The sequence below is a fragment of the Desmodus rotundus genome, chromosome 1 (assembly GCF_022682495.2).
Source record: "Desmodus rotundus isolate HL8 chromosome 1, HLdesRot8A.1, whole genome shotgun sequence".
NCBI classification, from domain to species: domain Eukaryota; kingdom Metazoa; phylum Chordata; class Mammalia; order Chiroptera; family Phyllostomidae; genus Desmodus; species Desmodus rotundus.
This window is the reverse complement of record NC_071387.1, coordinates 41,914,053-41,933,940: the sequence shown is the minus strand read 5'-3', so window position 1 is coordinate 41,933,940 and position 19,888 is coordinate 41,914,053. Positions and strand designations below refer to the sequence as shown.

General features: G+C 41.1%; 1 protein-coding gene across 1 annotated transcript in view; it reads right to left on the bottom strand.

Annotated features, from left to right (window-relative positions):
- Window positions 1–692: 692 nt before the first annotated feature.
- The window catches only part of LOC112300359 (guanine nucleotide-binding protein G(q) subunit alpha), a 258,072-nt gene continuing 238,876 nt past the window's right edge, over window positions 693–19,888 (bottom strand). The window contains exons 6-7 of the mRNA XM_053923593.2: window positions 9,986–10,139; window positions 693–4,927 (exon numbers count right to left, since the gene is read on the bottom strand). Of these exons, the coding sequence (XP_053779568.1) occupies window positions 4,737–4,927; window positions 9,986–10,139 (345 nt within the window). The 3' untranslated portion in view covers window positions 693–4,736. The remainder of the gene's footprint in view (window positions 4,928–9,985; window positions 10,140–19,888) is intronic.

The window sequence follows — 19,888 nt, the reverse complement described above, 5'->3', positions numbered from 1 at the left end:
TATCTTTGTTCCTCAACTTAAAAATATTCTGCCTACTATCTTCCTCCCTGTTGTGTTACTGTCTACTACAGCTTCCACGAAAATCAATTCCCTTATCCGATAGGTGTCTTAGTAACGTGTAAATGTCATTTTCTATCAGTTGGAATCGTGGGGAAATGAAGATACGTGACAGCGAAGGGAGGTAAGAAGGACGTGAATATCTGAGCACCTACTATGTGCTGGGTGTTGTTATTCATACTTGGAACAGATGATTCTAGAGGCAAGAGTGTTATTGAAAGGGCGTTGGTGGTTGGGAAGAAGGCAGGAAATGGTTTTTCTGTGAGAAGCAAATGACAAGTCGAGACTCTGTTCTAAGTAGCTACTAAACAGCAGGTGTGTGGCTCCAAAAATCTCTAGCTAATCATGTACAACTAGACCATTTCTTTTCCTAATTTGATGGGACCAAAATGAAACCCCAAAGACACAGTTACCAGGACACATCTATTAACGCTACATATGCTGGAAATATGTAGAGAGAGATAAACATATAATTATTACTCACTTTAGTTTTTGTGTGTTTCTAACCAAAGATGGATCTTTGGAAGAAAATGTTAATGGATACCAAGCACAGCTTATTTATATCAACTGAGATGTTGTCAATGATCAATTAAGTGGTTTTAAACCCTTATTTAATTTTAAGAAGAGCAGCAATATACATTACAATATTTGGGTACACTTTATTTTTATATGGGTTAACATTCTGCTATATTTCATTTCATTCATTCTTTTTTTAAGAAACTGAAAACAAAGGGAAATTGAAGGTAATTTGAAAGTTATTTCCAACCAATATCTGAGTCTTGCAGTATTTCATTATGCAGCCCTTTCTTCCCATTATTTTTAATTTTTTTTGCAAATAAGTCATTTTGACCCAAATCCAGCATAAATAGCATTTCACCGATTCCTAACGTAAGACAACTACAATTTACAACCGTGTGGCAGTATAAATTTTAAGATTACAGTTCATACACCTTGACAATCAAGATAGTCTGAAGTACAAAAAGTAAATTGTCCTTTAGTTGAATTACCTTTTTAAAATATTAGACCTGCTAGTTAATCTACAAAAAAAAAAAAAATACAAGTTTCAGGTGTTCTTCAAATACCTTCTGTAGATGTCATCGGCTAGTAAACAACATAGGCAGGTTCCTAAGAGGATTTTCCCCCCAGTTTATTTGTGACATTCAACAGAGCTCTTTCTATGAAAATGTTTTTTAAAAAAAACACAAACAACTTTGAGGGGATGTATTTACTTTTGAATGGGTGTGCTATTTCCCTTTGTTCCAGATATGAGGCACAAACTTCTGAATTTAAGCTCTGTAAGGCATAGAACAAACCTCCAATTTACAAGTAAGGAATTCTCCGTGGGCTGGAACTGCCGTGTCACGCAAAAAAGGGGAAAATCATCTGTAAACTGGTACACTGCGATGTGTTGAGTGAGTCATGAAATGGCTGCTTGCCTCGGTATGCTGAAGAAAGGGTTTGTGTTTTGTTTCGGAGTAAGACATGCCCAAGTCACCAGAAAACTTGCCACGGGCCTCGGTTACCCAGAGCATCAACAGGAGTCCAGTGGTACACGCTTATAAACGCTTGCAATCACAATATCATATGAAGCATGAGTAAACTTTGTTTTTATACAAAACTGAAAAGAATCCCTTCCCGCCCCTAGCCCCTTCAATAAAACCCCGAACAAAGAAACAAAAAAGAAAATCCTTTAGCTTCGATTGACTAGTGTGGATACGATTAGGTTTCTGGGCATCACTGCAGCTAGGGTGATCAATGTTTTCCTTTCTCAAGAGAAGGGATCTTGTCATGCACCCTGCGGTGGACAGTGAGGCCACGAACCTCAATTCTGCATAGCAACTCCATCCCAGTTTCATAAAGACAAATATAACAATCCTTCCCTGCTTCGCTCAGCTGCTTCTGAGCTTTGAGATCAGGTTTAATCGACTACAGTCTACGATAGCTCTATTAAATAGAATATCTTGATTCCCTACAACTGTAACACTTAGGATCTTGTGATGAGGTTTTCTCTATACACTGTAGGCCTTCAAATGTTGTTGACTTTTTTTTTTTTTTTTTTTTTTTTTTTTTTGCTGCACCAAATTTAAGATCGCCCTTTCAGGCAAGCAGTCGTCTCTAGCTGTTAAAACATTTCCTCAGTGGGTCACAATAGCTTCTAAAACTGCCTTTCTAATAAAGGCCACCAGAGAGGTAATACTAAACTGTGCATTTGCCAAATAAGAATATGAATTGTATAAAAGCTCATATTCCAATCCTACATCAAATGGCAAAAGGTCTACAAAGTTGGTTTCCATGTTTGTATAAAAGCTCCAGCTAATTTTATGTATTTTGCTATGAAATTACCTTTGGGTCTTATAATCAGTATACCTCTGCTCAGGAATGTGCAAATGGTTTTAGACAGCACGATGCTAGTACCGCTCTGTACGACAGTAAGGTTTTTTTTTTTCTTCTTTTCTAAATGGAAAAAATAATATCCCTAGTCAGAAATAAACTGACAAATTTACATTCTCCTCTCTTAAAAAAGTAAATAAAATAACATTATTCAAAATGTGAATTAGCTATAAGACATACAATTACATAGATACATATCAATACAGCACATTCAATCTGCCAAAAAATTAATGATCACAAAGCCAGTATGGATACTACAATATCAAGAGAGAGATGTACGTACAATGACTAGAGCTTTCATAATTGCACTACACCTACAGGCAGTCTGTTTTTGAATCAAGTTACAGGTGCTTCTGAGCAAGGAGAAAAAGTAACCTGTGTTGTTTGAGGCTGGGAGAGTGAAGAATGAGGACATTTCATTACTGGTTAGTAACTCTGGTAACTCATCTAATAAGCCATTAATTTTCTCCCTCCCCCTTATTGTTCCAAGAGAGTGATTTATATGCAAGTTTAGACTTGTGACAAATAGTATTACAGTTAAAATGAGACCAGTGTTATGGCCTAGTTCTAACTTCCCAGCGGGTTTAAAACAAACCATGGTTTATTTTCTTAAACCATGTTTCAACTAAAGCCGCCTGGCAGAAGAGCTCATCAATGTATGTACTGTATTTTTTGCATTTGTTGAGAATTGCACATAGAGAACTCCAAACATCTCTCTTAGTAGGTTCAGTTACATAAATACACATTTTACAGAACAATGAGAGGTTACTTTTGAGTTAAGTCCACAAATCTTCCCTAAGTTCAACTTAACCAGTCACCAGTATAAAAAGATCCAAAGGTGGCAAACTAGAACAGCTGCAGATTTTTGCAAACTAAAGTTTCAGAATAATACTATCAATCAATGTTCTTGGCAGACCTACTCAACTTTAAGAATGTAAAGAGAGTAAAACTGGCTTTAAATGAAGAGACACAAGCAAATTCCACGTTGCATCACAGAGGACACTTGTCTACACTGCCGATTTGGACACTCGACATGGAACGTGAAGACTGAACAATGTAATTAAGGTCTAAGAAAAGAAAGGACCGTGAGAGTCAAATTTACAGTTAGCAACTGTTTGGCAATTGGTGTTTTCAGGTTCATTCTCAGCCAATCACTTTAGGCTTCACAGTCTTATTCACCTGCATTTTAAGATACCGGCCTTTATCTTTGAAGTTCTTCTTATTCTGTTTTATAAAAAGACAGGTTTGGCAACACATACCCATAATAAAAGTCATCTAAAAATTGTGGCCCAAACACTAAGGAAAAAAAGGGAGGAAAAGTCTTAACCAAAAGAAAAAAATTAAGAGCAACCTATGAAAAGGCCCTGGGTAGCAGCCATTGGGGTAATGTAGTGTCTGTTGGCATCTTTTTTGGCATCTGCAATTTAAAGAACAGAGGGTGGGGAAAAAGGAAAAGCGAGGAAGGAAGGACTGACAATGTCACGTGGCATTCCCAAAGAAAGGACTCCTCCTGTGTGTCTCCGCCCTCGCCTTCCTGACTTCCACACGTTTCTCTGAGCAGCCAAGCTAGGGCAGAAGGCAGAAATCCAAAAGAAGTGAACTTAACCATTAGGTGGGCTTCCAGCCCAAAGTGAGGCGAGACAATAGATTTAATATAAAAAGCTCTATGTGTGTATCCAGAGCAATACATTTAAAACCATAGTATTAATACTTATAATCCTTCAGCAAAAACTACAAACTGTCAAGCTGATGTTGATGGCTTAAATCGAATGACGTTGTCCTGACGGTTTCATTCGAGAGAAAAACCTGACCAAGAATGGAACTAGGATAAAGGCCATTGTAACCAGGGACAAATCAGGAGGGAAAAGGAAATCAGTTTCATTTTGCTCAATAGAAAAAGAGAGAGGAAGAAGAGGGGGAGAAGGAGGGAGGGAGGGGGATGAGGGTAGAGGGAGGGAGGGCGGGAAGGAGGGAGAGAGAGAGAGAGAGAGAGAGGACTCTTTGTGAGTGCATGACTGAGAATTTAAAATACATTGAGTCACGAGATTTTGCCTAAAAAAAAGATAGAGAGGAAATGTGCTGGGACTGTACTTCAGCATCCTGTTTTTCCTCTGAATAGTTTAAATAAAATCATAATATTTACTACAAACCCTGTGGACGCGCTCACACAGAGTCCAGGACGGCAATAAATTAGTATTATGCAAATTGTTTTCCACAGAAATACAGTCCCTCTTGTATAGCTTCAATAGCCCACCAAGGACGGGGAGGGCGGTGTCGCGGAGGCACAATTAGACCAGATTGTACTCCTTCAGGTTCAACTGGAGGATGGTGTCCTTGACGGCAGCAAAGACAAAGCGGATGTTCTCGGTGTCTGTGGCGCATGTGAAGTGGGAGTAGATAATTTTGTCACTGTCTGGGTTCAGGTCCACGAACATCTTCAGGATGAATTCTCGGGCTGCCTGGGCATCTCTCTGGGGTCCTGTTGGCCAAGGGAAGAGAGAAACAGTTGGTTAATTGATGCATTAATGCATTTGCTCAATAAACAGAGTCCATGCCCATGAAGATGACATCTGTATTGCATCTTTTTAAAGTAAGGTACCTGTGTCTTTTTTCAATTCCAGTTGACATATAATATTAGCTCCAGGTGTATAACATGGTGATTAGACATTTGTATAACTTATGATGTGATCACCCCAGTAAGTTTAGTACCCACCTGACACCACACACAACTATCACAATATTATTGACTATATTCCCAGTGCTGTACTTTAACGTCCCTGTGACTATTTTATAATTGATAATTAAGTACTCTTTAATCTCTTCACCTTTTTCACCCATCCCCCCATCCTCCTCCCATTTGGCAACCATCAGCTTATTTTCCGTATCTATGAGTTTTGTTTGTTTATTTTGTTTTTTAGATTTCACAGACAAGCAATGTGGTATCTGCCTTTCTCTGGTCAGACTTACTTCACCTGGCATAATACCATCTAGGTCCATCCATGTTGTTGCAAATGGCAAGATTTCATTCTTTTTTGTGGCTGAGTAATATTCCACTATATATATATGAACGACATCATTATCCACTCATCTACTGATGGACACTTAGGTTGTTTCCGTATCTTGGCTATTGTAAATAATGCTGCAATGAACACGGGCGAATATATTTTTCTGAATTAGTGTTTTGGATTTCTTTGGATAAATACCCAGAAGCAGTATTACTGGGTCACAAGACGGTTGTTTTTAATATTTTGAGGAACCTCCTTACTGTTTTCCATAGTGGTTGCCCCAATTTACAATCCTACCAACAGTGCATGTTGTTTGTTGATTTACTGATGGTGTTCTGTCAGGTGGGAGGTGACATCTCATTGTGGTTTTAATTTGCACTTTCCTGGTGATTAGTGACGTTGAGCATCTTTATTGGCCCTCTGTATGTCCTCTTTAGAGAGATGTTTCTTCAGGTCATCTGCCCGTTTTTTAATTAGATTGTTTGGTTTTTGGTGTTGTTAGGAGTTCTGCATACAGATTTGATTGATTACAATCATCTTCCCCGACAAACAACAAGTGTTGACAAGGAAATAGAGAATAAACAGACCTATTGGACTTCATCAAAATTAAAAACTTTGTGTATTAAATGACATTATCAAGAAAGTAAGAACACAACCTAAAGAATGGGAGAAAATATTTGTAAATCACATATCTGATAAAAGGTTAATATAGAAAATATATCTGTAGAATATAGATTTCTCCCGCCCTGGTCGAGTAGCTAAGTTGGTTGGAGCTTTGTCCCAATGCACCAGGGTTGGGGTGTGATCCTGGTCAGGGCACATACAAGATTTAACCAGTGAATGCATGAATGGGTAGAACAACAAAGAGATATCTCCCTCTCTCTGAAAAATAAGTAAAAATTTTAAAAAGAATATATATTCCTCCAAAGAAGATATACAAGTGGCCAAAAAACACAAGAAAAGATGCCCAACATCATTAATCATTGGGGAAATGCAAATCAAAACCACAGTGAGATTACTACTTCCCATCTATTAGAATGGCTGTCATTAAAAACGTAGAAAATAACAAGTATTGGCAAGGATGGAGAGAAACTTGAACTCTTGTGCATTGTTAGTGAGGATCTAAAATGGTGCAGTCACTGTACAAAACAGTTTGGCGGCTCCTCAAAAAAACATACAATTACCACATGACCCAGCAGTTCTATTCCTAGATATACAGGGGATGGCAAACGTAGGTTTACAGTTGTTCGTATGGAAAAAATACAAGAATACACTCCGTTTCCCATGCTCAAAGCCGTAAACCTCCTTTTGTCCCACCCTGTATATCCAAAGGAATGAAAGCAGGGACTCTCACAGATACTTGTACATCACTATTCATTGCAGCATATTCAGAACAGTCAAAAGGTCCAGCAGCAGAGGAATGGATAATCACAGGGTAGTATACACATGCAGTGGAGTATTATTCAGCCATAAAAATGAAGTTGATCAATTTCACAACATTCACGAACCTTGAAAACATAAAGCCAATTAAATAAGCCAAACACAAAAGAACAAAAATAGCATGATTCCTCTTATACACGGTACTTGGAATTGAAATTTTGGTCAATGATTAACAAAGCTGGTATATTGAATAAAAAAGTGCCATAATTAAAAATGGTATTTTATACATGTAAACAAAATTATTTACTGTCCTTTTTCAAGGTACTATGGTTAAGTTACTAATTTCATAGCAATAATAAAAATGTAGCTAAAACTAGATTATTAGAGCTGGGGAAATTTCTCATTTTCATCAAAGAACACTGCCTTTCTACCTTGTGAATGAATGAACTCAGATATGATTTTGTACTTACCCTATTTGAAAAAAAGGTCCACCTATTTTTTTCTTTTTCTTCTAAAGAATATAAGAACTAGACTCAAGTTCATTAAAGAGCACTTGGAGTGTGTTATGTTTTTAAGGATAAATTATGCTATTTGAATAAGCATAAACTACAAAGGTATCATTAGAGCTATCAAAGCAGGAACAGAATTCCATAGTCTCTGAACAATTTTGCAATTCAAGTCCATGTGGAAATGACAATTTCCCTCCCTAAAGAGAAATATAGAAACGGCATTCATTATGATTAAGACCTTGTAAGTGCAGAAATGTGGAAGTGTGAAATTTACAATACTATAAACATGTTTATTATAAAAACATCACCGCAGAGTGAGTGGCCTGCAGTTTTTTCAGTCTTAGCTCATCTTCCAAGGGCTTTGAATCTTGTGAAAGGACAGCTGCATCTGCTCTGTGTGTAACACAATGTCTTTTTGCCACGGCCAAGTCCTGTGTGCATTACGTGGTTCTGGGGGAGATTTAAACACCATCAGCAGATTTTGAGACATTCACAGTGGGCATATGAGGGAAGGAAAATACTCATAGTGATGAGGAGTGTGAGGAAAATATGACAAAGGAGATCAGGAAGATGGTGCATAGGGGGAGAGAGAGAGAGAATAAAGTTTTGTTTTTTTCAGAAAAGGACAGTGTACGATGTGGCTACGCGTGCTGTGTGGAGCAGCTCGAGCCTCTGGGGACAGGCTGTGCTGGGTCTCCCCGCCACCATCCCGAATGCAAGCAGCCACGACCGCGAACGGGCCCACAGGTGGGCGCTACGCATCGGGGGCTGCATCACTTCTCATCTGCGGATTCCCACCGAATTCCAAGAAAGGTTACAAATCTCTCTTTCCAGGGGTGTGAGGCGAGCGTGTGTGTTTTGGTGTAAGCCAGGCGCTTTGTGCCAATCTTATTCGGGCTGATGTCATGTTTAAAAGACTAGCCTGTTGCTGTGAGAGAGCATGTTAACGGCACACTAAGTCGGTTCCTTTTGCGGTTTCCTCAGGGAGCCTGAGGGATACAGTTTCAGGCATGTATGACTTGGTGGCAGGCTGGTGGCAAATTGAAAGAGGCAAATGCGAAAACACTGCTGAAGCTAGGAATGTGTTTTTAAAGAGAGAGCACTGCCCAACGGAAAGTGTACTTGGAGAAGGGGTGGGAGCACACCGGTAACGAAAAGGGTGGTATCTCTCATCCCCCATAACACCTGCAACTGTTTCTCCTTTCCGCCGGCCAAGCTGCAGAATCGGACCCGGATCTGGGAAGGGACTTTCAGTTCTTTAAACATGGACCTCTTCGTGGGCGGCCGGGGGCCAGAGGCCCGGGGACGAAGGGGGGCGGAAGGACGAGGAAAGCGCCATTCCTGCTGCCTTTGTGTATGCACAGAAAGCCGTGGGGCCAAGCTGAACTGCAGATTCCTGAAGTAACGACCCTTCTGAGGGAGCTCTCAGAGGCACAGAAACACTGTTCAACGGATATCCACCCCAGACACCACGTTGATGAAGTGATTTTTAAAACACTGTTCTCCTGTTATACACCCTCTGGAATAGGTGCTTTCAGTTCGTGCTCTTCCGTGGCAGGCACTGTGCTAAGTGACTTAATTATATGATTCGATTCGCTTCTTTTCTACTTAGGAAGAAAGCAGGCATCATGGCCAGTAAGCGGCAGGGCTGGAGCTCCGTGAAGTCCAAGCCTGTCCCCTAACTACCACTCTGGCTGGACCGAGGTTCGGCACACTTTCTCTGTGAAGGGCCGGAGTAAGCATCTTAGGCATCTGATCTCTGCCCTGACCATGTAACTCTGCTGCTGTAGCACGCAGGCAGCCACAGACAGTGCCTGAGTGAGTGGGCGCGGCTGTGATTCCTTCACCTGTTTCAGAGCGGCTGGGGGTGGCTGCACCTTGTTATCAATTGATCAAGTATTTCTCAGAATGGGTTGGATGTCATGTCCAGTTCGGGGTGTTACAGTCTAATTGGTGAGGCAAGATCTGTTTACAAGAAGGAAATAAATAAGGCAAAGCCAAATGAATACTGAAGTGAGTACTATTGATTCTTAATGCTAGAGGAAGAGCGGAAGGGACCGGCACCTTTCCTGAGGAGGATGGTACTTCATGGACTCAGGAAGCCTCTCAGAAGTAAACATTTCACTATGGGTTTGTCAGTCAGCATGCTAAAGTGTCACACGTATGCTACCTATTACAGTCTATAAAACAACCCCTTGACTTGGTCCTAAGGCCCAGGGGAATTAAGTGACTTTGCTGCGGGTCTACATAAAGGGTGTAGGAATCGGAATCTGAGTAGACTGACTTCAGGGCGTGGGCTCTTGACCACAGAACTGTGCGCTTTCCAGAGTGGTGGAGGCAGACCATCACCAAACGCAAGGGGGACACTGAGGGAATTATAATGGCTGATACACAACCGGTCAACGCTGTTGGGTTGCTCCTCCCTCTGACAGACTTATTTCAAAACATGCGAGAAGTTGTTTTCTTTTGCTGTGAGTTGCATGTCATTAAAAGACAGAGCACACTAAAATTCGTCCTTCCTCGGTCACTACACGCACACTTCTGAGGGCGAAGGCAGCACGGGGCCCGCCGAGGGTTAGCTCTCGCGCTGGTAGGGAGGGAAAACACGGCCCCAGCTCCTGGGCCGCTGGAGTGCTGACTCACCATCGTATTCCGGGAAGTAGTCAACTAGGTGGGAGTACATGATCTTCTCCTCTAGAAGATCTTTCTTGTTTAAGAACAGAATGACTGAGGAGTTCTGGAACCAGGGGTATGTGATAATTGTTCTAAAGAGTGCTTTGCTTTCCTCCATTCGGTTCTGGAAAAAAAAAGCCAAAAAACAAGGCATGAATTACTTGATTATTCAATCTGTGAACTGTGTTCATTTCGGAAGTCCAGTCGTCTTCTGTATGCATCTGGTTTCTGTCGCCCTGGGCTGAGCTGTGGTAACTTTGTCAGGATTTACGCGCATTGGTTCAGGACGCGTACACATATGGGTTGTTTTCATAATGTGAACTCTCAGGTTGACAAGTAAAAGAGAATAATAATACATCTGCTGAGATAACGTCTTCAACCTTAAGAGAAAACAATCAGAGCCTAGAGAATCATGTTGTATCTGCAACAGTGTCATACATTTCACCAAAAAATTATTCGTTCATGACTAAATACTTACGATCTGAATTAAGAGCTAAATGTAATATTAGGCTTCACTTTTGTGTTGCCTAATCTGCGTTTAACTCAAGGCACCAGAATTCATTCTATTTTTCAGCAGCGAGGACAGTTTAAGGGACCTGGTCTGTGCCCCCACAGGGATGGACATGGAAGAGTGAAGTGGCCACAGAACCTGAGGACAGGCCACGAGCAAATAAGCACAGTGGCCTGGCTGGTCTCCACGCAGTTACCTTGCCTGGGCTAAAGGTGGCCTCCCAAATGTCAGCTTACCCAGACCACGTTTGTTATGGACTGAAAGCGTGTCTCTCCTTGTCTCCAAAATTCACCTGTTGAAGTCCTAACGCTCACTGTGATGGTATTAGGAGGTAGACTCATCAGGAAGTGGGTGGGATTGGCGTCTGTGCAGAAATGACTTTGGAGAGCTCCCTCGCCCCTTCCGCCACGTGCGGACAGAGCAAGGAGACAGACAACCACCTATGAGCTAGGAAGCAGGCCTTCTTCCCCAGACACCAAAACTGCCTGCACCTCGATCTCGGCCTTCTCAGCCTCCAGAACTGTGAGAAATAAATGTTTGCTGTTTATAATGCACCCAGTCTACAGTATTTTGATACAGCAGCCCAAATGGACTGAGACCATGCTGATCAGGTAACCTCCTCCCATGGGACGGAACCAATGAAGGGGGAGAGCTCTCAACTGGGAAACGCTTACCCCGATCCTTGGACCCTGGAAGGCAGGCCACCTGCTCCCCACTTTGTACCCACAATGGACCATTCAGTATCTTCTCTTGTCATCTGAAAAATCCCTGTTCAAGCCATCAGTGTTGGGGGGGTGGTCTCATAACTAATCTTTAACATCTCAAACTGATTCTCAAGATCGCTACAGAAAACACTGCTGACTGACACAGTCCCCTGCTAACACGACCGACTGACGCTGCCCACAGCATGAAGCCCCACATTCCTCAGTCTGGCCGTCACAGCTGAGCACCACACTACCCCAGTGCACACCTTCAATCGGAACCCCTACACACATGCTCTCGTCACCATGTAACAGGCTCAGTAGTGGCACTGTCACACTGTCACACAAGCGAGACCGAACTTTCCTGACCTGTAATGCTGTCCTCACTCCTAATCCTTCAAGGCTCAGGTCTACCTGACGTCCCCGAGAAATCCTTGCATGAGCCCCTGCTGGGCTGGCTCCCTGCTCACACATCCCCAGCACGTGCCGGCCTAGTCCTCGTGTGCCCAGCATTCAGCAGACGCACGCTGAGTGTTTGTTGGAAGCTGGGATGACACGCTGGGGACAGGGTCTGTGAGCCAGAGGACTGGCGAGGACAGGAATGTCAATGTGTAATTCCAGGTGCACCTGATGGCCAATAGAAGAGTGTGGGTCCCACAAGAAAGGAAGATTTGACTGAAAAAGCAAATGCAATTTTGAGTTGAATCTTGACAGATGGAGAGATTACAAGAAGGAAAGGAAAACAGAAGCAAAGGAGAATGTAAGCCCACAACCCTGTAAAGAGATCTGTGAAAATTCTGCTTCCCTATTTCCTCTCAGACACACTCATTGAAGAACACCTTATAAATCACCTTATTAAAGGTCATTATTATCTTAAAAGACCAAGATTAGTCGATATTTAAAAAATGTAACAACCCATCATAATGTAAAATGGGACTCAAAATTATCATTTGTAGCTTATCAAACCTTGAGTACTTTAAAAATTCACATATATCCTTAATATGGATGTTAGTGACTTAGGAATGTACTCCCTGAAGTATTTATTTCATTTTCATATCTCAACTAGGTAAATAAATGCAATGACTCAGAAGAAAAATAACTCCAAAGCCTTATGAAAAAAAATGTGCAAGCCTGGTCTTCTGCACATGGTTTTCCTCCCTCAATTATTTAGGGAAAAGCTTGGTATATTTGACTTTGTATCTTCATCAGGATCGCATTGTTAAGTGTCCTGTCTGATGTCAACTGTCCCAGAGTTCAAAACACATTCAGTGCCAAGATCCTGTTGTTGGATCAAGAGGGGAGAAGGGAAGAGTCAGGGATGTGAGCTGGAGACTTTGGTTGGAAACAAAGGCTCTGTCTTAAATGCTCCATGTGACCTTGGGCAAGTGACTGAACCTCAGTTTTCTTCTACGCCCATAGTCAAGGGAGGGCAGAATGAAACAATGCAGGCAAAGCACTCAGCTGTGACCCCAACACACTGGCAGTAGCTTTCACTGACACAGTGGGCAAAACGGTTGTGCAAGAACCTCTTGGTTGGGCAATGCTCTTACCTCCAATTTCTGACCAGACTGTGAATCCAACAGAGTCTATGCACTGGAATTGTACAAAGTGAACTTACTCATGATTTCAAGTCCAGATACATCTAATTTATGAGAAACTGGAAAATCATTCAGGTGTCTGCCAATTTCATTTATTCAATACTTGAATGTTTCTTCAAGTATCTTAAAAATCTCCAAAAATGTTTAATATTCCTAAGCCCAGAGCAAGCTAAGAAAATAACAGTTACAATATATAAAGGAAGCAGGGGAATGAGCAGTCATTAAAGACATTCCCTAGCCATCCCACCGCCGCTGTCCAGATCGGACAACAGAAACAGAAGTGACAAGGATACCGAACTCAGCCGCGCAGATATCATTTCCTCCATGATTTACTTAGTCTTTGCAAATCCCTGCAAAGTGATTATTTGAGATCAAATTTGGCACACTCTCTAGGCTTGAAAAGAGCTCCCGAATTGTAGTTCCTGCCTATGAATCTATGTACTCTACCTGCACAGGACGTTTAAAGAAGCAAAGACAGAGAACTGACTTGCCTGTTAACCTCCAGCTCTAAGGGTCTAGGCAATGAGATGAGATCACAGAGCAGGCAGGCCCTTGAAAGTGAACTAGTGCAAACCAGTGCATGTTGTAGGAGAAGTGGAGGAGGAAGAGAAGAGGAGGAGGACAGAGAAAGAGACTGGGAAAGGGTCGAGGAGAGGCGGCCACACACCCTCAGATAAGGAGAGTGGAAGCCTCCATGTGAGGGACGACACGTGACAAGTGGGGAACCTCTCGGACCCAGAAACCCACAGTCCTAGCGGTTAGAGAAGACAGGACTGCTTCCTTAAATATTTGCCAGAATTTTAATTTAGTCAAGTAATCAAGTAGCAACCTCCTTTCAAAGACTATTTTACAGCACACTGATCTTTCTACTTGAAGTTAGCCTATTCTCCATCTCACTAATTTTATGCTTACATGCCAGTGAGCCAAAGTCTATCCTTATGTACATAAACTCCTCATGCTCACAACCCTGCTCATGACTAGAGTATTCACATCACTGACTTCTCGGTTCCCCTACCTTCCCCTTATTTATCCCGTACTCTATTCACACCCACTGTTCTGTCATCATCTCGGGCAGGTCCACTAGTGCACAGGTGGCAAACACATGGCCCGCGGGCCATCCACCTTGTTTTATCCGGCCCGGGACCTTGTTTCTACCTGGTGGCAGCACCAACCTCTCGCTTAACTCTTAAGTAGTAGTTACATTTATACAGTCCTAAAATTACACTCGGCTCTTTGAAGGCAACCAAGAGGCTGATGTGGCCCCCAGTGAAAATGAGTTTGACACCCCTGCTCTAGTGGCTCAAGAGAGATCACCACCTGCTTGCTTTGTGATGTAGTATCTCGTGCCTAAAAGCTAATGTCCTCCTTTGCCTCTAAATCGCTCTATCACACTGCAAACTTACATCGCATGTGCTGTCACTTTCATTGTAACTTTTCTCCCTCCACGAAGTATCTGGACACCAGATTATTTCCCTCCGCTGGTTCACTGGAAATGTCTTCCAGCCTGAATCTCATAAGGACCAACCTCTCCCATATTTGAAGCTCATCTAAATTGATGGCTATAATTTGTTTCCACTGGAGCTAAATGGGAAAGACTGTTACATTTTCACACGTAATTAGCCCTGGCTGAGTGGGTCAGTTGGTTGGAGCGCTGACCTGTACACAAAGCAGACTGTGGGTTCAGTCCACAGTCAGGGCGCGTGCAGGAGGCAACCAGTCCAGTTTCCCTCTCACATCGATCTCCCTCCCTCTTTTCCCCTCCCTCCCTAAAAATCAATGAACATATCCTGGGGTGAGGATTAAAATTTGCTTTTACACAATTAAGATACAGGTTTACCCTCAGAGTTTAGACAGAAAAATAGCATTCCAGCCTATCATAAACAGCTCCTGTTCCCAATCACGTAAAATATTTTTGCAACAACCAACCAGATGGCCATGTACCGAGCCAGCCATCAAAAGAGCCAAGGACACAACCAGACAGATCTGCAGAAGGTGGCTGATAACTTGAGTGGGTGGACTCTAATCACAGACCACGTCGGACCCATCAGCACTATGTCCAGAGTCCAAAGACAAGACTTGGCGGAATAACCATATGTTCCCATGGCACTGAGGCCACTGCTTATAGAAAAAGCTCACTCACTGAGGTCCACTTAGCATCTTTTTGCTAGATTTAGCTAGGACCAAACCCAAATTAACTTCAAATGGACAACAAAGAGGAAAATACAGATTATCTCCATAGACATTAGTGGTTCTTCTTTTCCTTGAGCATCACTGGTAATGCACAGTAGACATTTAATGTTGACTTCAGGGCAAAATTCAAGCTAAAAGACTCCATTTTAGCCCACTTGCTTGGAACTGTGAACAACAGCAGTAAAAGAAATGGGGGTGTGGTCATTTTGAATTACAGTTATATGCAAACTCCTCCGACCAAGACTGAGTGCCGATGTGATGGCCCCCCATTCCCTAAGGACCTGAGTTTCTGAAATTCTGATACAACCTGAATAAACATAGCAAAAAAAAAAAAAAAAGAAAGAAAGAAAAGAAAAGAAAAAGAATGAAAAAAAAGAATACAAGCAAGCAAGCAAACAAACAAAGAAACAACCCACCCTCAACTGTGGAGAGGAAAGTTTAGCTGGCTTTCTCCAAGCTATACTTGTATTCATTCCCCATACATTTTTATTATTTAAAATAAAGTTCAACGATTCATATACGATCATGAAAGAAAATTTAGAAAACAAAAGAAGAGAAGGAAGGAAATAATGGTTACATTGCCCACATAAAACTATTGGTTTTTGTTAATTTTTGTTTTCTTCCTGTTTATGAACTAGGTATGGTTTTGAAGGTTACCTTATATCAGTACTATCCAAAAGGACTTCTTTTTTTTGTACATCTGCTGTCCAATTTAGAAGCCACCAGCTACATGTGGCTGGCTATTGAATACTTGAATGGTTGTTAATGCACATGAGAAATGATATTCATTCATTCCTCACCTGAGGACATTTCTTTCATTGTTTTTTAGAGAGAGGGAGAGAGAGAAACATTGATGCAAGAGAGAAGCATCCTTTGGTTGCCTCCAAATACACCCAGACTGGGGATCCCAACTGGAGACTGAACCCACAACCTACGCATGTGCCATGATCGGGAAAGAAACTCACAGTCTTTTGGTTATGGCATGGTGCTCCAACCAACTGAGCCACACCGGCCAAGGCTGAGAAATGAGTTTTAATGTAAATAGTCACACGTGGCTTGTAGCTACTATATTACTGCAATTTTAAAGGGCTGTGGTTGTGTATAAAATTTTATACACTGTATTTTGTTAACATTATGTCCTAAGAGTTTTCTGTTTTATAATTCATATTTTGAATTGTTTCATGAAGTTATAGTGAGCTTAACTAAATTCCTATCATAAGAGATTTTTTGCACTATTATAAATAGCACTGTAATTTACAACATTGTGTGTAAAGATTTTCATAGTTAAAATCTTCTTTATAACAGCATATCAAAGCACACTGCAAAATTTAAGGCTCTTGATAAAGAGACCAGAGGGGTTGAACTAACTTCTGTACCCTGTAGTCATGTGTGCTTTCGCTCATTTTACTGTTCCCTCTCAAGAAGGGGGTTTCATCCTTTCAAAATCATTTTCATATCAAATTACATGAGGCAAGAAATGATACATAGGGTGAAGAAGTGATAACTTACTGTCTTGATTTGAATTTTTTAAAATATAGTGAAGCCAATCATTTTACAATGTATTTGCTAACCTGCAGGATTTTCTTTGGTGCATTATCTGCTCATGTCTTTGCAACTGAGAACTGTCTGTACGTATTTTTTTTGCTCTTAATGCTTACAGTTTGTATGAATTCTTTAAAAAAATTTTTAATTATAATTTGTTGATTATACTATTACAGTTGTCCCAATTTCCCCCTTTGCCCCCTTCCACCCGGCACCCCCTACTCCCTGAGGCAAACCCCACACCCAACAAGAGTAGAGTGGATGCAACTGAGAATCAAATCAATGATTTGGAACATAAGCAAAAGAAACAAAAACGAAAACAAAAACAACCAATGAGAATAACAACAAGAACAAAGAATCCAAAAAACTAGGATAGTATAAGCAGCTTCTGGGACAACTTTAAGTGTTCCAACATTCACAAGGAGAAGAAAAAGGGCAAGAAATTGAAAACCTATTTGAAAAAATAATGTAAGGAAACTTCCCTAATTTGGTGAAGGAAATAGATGCGCAAGTCCAGGAAGCACAGAGAATCCCAAACAAGATGGATGTAAAGAGGCCCACTCCGAGACACATCATAATTAAAATGCAAAAGGTTAAAGATAAAGAGAGAATCTGAAAAGCAGCAAGAGAAAACCAGAGAATTACCTACAGGGGAGTTGCCGTAAGACTGTCAGCTGATTTCTCAAAAGAAACTTTGCAGGCAAGAAGGGACTGGCAAGAAACATTCAAAGTCATGAAAAGTAGGGACCTATAGCCAAGATTGCCCCACCCAGCAAAGATATCATTTGGAATGGAAGGGCAGACAAAGAGCTTCCCAGACAAAAAACTAAAGGAGTTCATCATCACTAAACCGTTATTACATGAAATGTTAAAGGGACTTATGTAAGAAAAAGAAGATCAAAACTGTGAACAATAAAATGGCAATAAATGCATACCTATCAACAATTGAATCTAAAAACCAAACTAAGCAAACAAGAAGAACAGAGACAGAATCATGGACATGGAAAGCATTTTGATGGTTGCCAGATGGCAGGGGTGTAGGAGAATGGGTGGAGAGGTGAGGGTATTAAGAAATAATAATAGACACTTACAGAATAGCCATGCGGATGTAAAGTACAGCATAGGAAATGGAGTAGCCAAAGAACTCTTAACCATTATTTTAGTTTCTCTTTTTGTCAAGTTTTGAATTTTGGGTATTTCAAAGAGGTTTTCTGGAGCATTTTGAAATTAGATTAAATAGCTTTGATATTCCTAACTCAGAAAATAGTTCTACTTTATTACAAAAGTCAAATTTCAGCTTCCTAGTGGGGAATATTTCCTTAAAGCCAACTCAGTTTCTAGTAATTAGCTAGCTTGGCAAACATAAGGCATTGTTCAACCTGCAAAAGTATTCTGCAAAGTGGATTAGAGCTGTTAGCAAGGAGCAGTGTGCCTGAACATCAGCTTCTGTCGTTTGCTTGTCCACCTTCTGATTTCACAGTTGAGGAACAGTGACTTGGTCAAACTGCTGAAGACTTTGGATAGAGAGATGCAGAAGCAGACTGGGGAGGTAGAGGTAGGGATTAAAAAGAAAACAGACCTGATGACACAACTGTGTTTGGAAACCCCAAACACCCTGAAAAGGTCCAAGGAAGATTTGATCTAACTACACAAACCAATTACGTACACATCAGTACCTCTTGCTGAATCTAAGCAAATCCCTGGTGTGTTTTCCAAGGGAAGTCTAAGTCTGGGGAACATAGGGAGGGGATGACATAAACTACAATTCAGTAAAATATTTCTTTTATTGCCTCCAAAACTTTTATGGGTCAATTTGGGTCTGGAAACATGTTGCTGTTTAATTCTTTGGCCGACACAGTAAGATGCTGTTGGTGTTGGGGTAAGAATTTGGTTCGCCTGTGTCGAAAGAGAAACTCAAAGGGCTGCTATGGATTGCATTTTGGGGCCCTGCCCACTGGGGTACCACCTGACATGACCCGGCCACGGTCACACACACACTGAAGTTCTTGTCATTAACTCTTGGTGTCCGTGTCTTTTTCCTCCTCCTTCTGCCCTCCAAAGACTGCAAGGCAGATAGCTGGAATTTCCACTGAACGGAATCAGACAGCAGGTGAAACTGGAGAACTGAGATAGGGAACCAGACTAGGTGTGAAACTAACGGATGTCAGTATAAGTAAACAAATTGATCATATGACAAGAAAATTAAGTAGAAAGGAGGTATAACCTCTTGATTTCAAAATCTTCTCACACAAAATACAGGCAGGGATGGGCAAAAGTAAGTTTATAGTTCTTATATAGAAAACAATAATAAATAATAACACAAGAATAAACTGTTTTGTGTACTCACAACTATACACCTACTTTTGCCCTTCCCTGTATATAAAATATTCTGAAAATAAGTTGATTGTTAAATGAGGCAGGTGCATTATACTCCTAAGGTATTTTTATATTTTTAAACAACAATTTGTCATATAATTAATAAGGTTTTTTTTAGTCCTATTTTCAGGAACAATATATTATGAAACTTTTCAGACTGATGTACTTTTAGCTATATGAATTCTATTTCATATAAAATTTAATAATAATAATGATAATAACTAACATTTGTTTAGTGAGAATACATACCAGATGGTTCAAAGTACTTTAGGGTGTAAAACAGACTGGCAAGCTTTTCTGTAAAGGACCGCGAGTAAGTGTCTCGGGCTTTGCAGGCCACGCCGTCTCTGTTGCAATTCCGCTGCTGCTGTAGCGGGAAAGCATTTATGGACAGGCAATTCATAAATGAACGTGTGTGTGCCTGGGCTCCAGTAAAACCGTCTTTCAGACACTGAGATGTGAATTTTACACATTATGAAATACTTATTTTGATATTTTTCAACCACTCAAAGTTGTAAAAACCACTATGTGCCTGCAACCTGTACAGCAACAGGTGGCGGCTGGGTCTGGCCCGGGGGCCATAGTGTGCTGACCGCAGGTGTGGACCAGCGTTCGATCCTCACACCAAATCGAAGCAGTAGGCATCGCTGTGATTCCTATCTGCTGCATGAGGAGGCTGAGAAGAAACAACTTATGAAACACACCTGGTATTTAGTTAAGTAACTATCATACCTATTTGAGTCATAATTTATTTTCCTTTTTTCCCTTTCTTTCCACAGCATGTAAACATATGAAAGAGAAATCAATGTTGTGATTTATTTGCTTAATTTTTAGTGTCAGGACAGTAGGTCTATTTAACCCAGATGTCGCACACATGTAAAAATGCCTTTCCCCATGTTTTAATGCCCTACATCTGGCATTGTAAACCAATAAAACTATTGTGAAATAGTGCTCA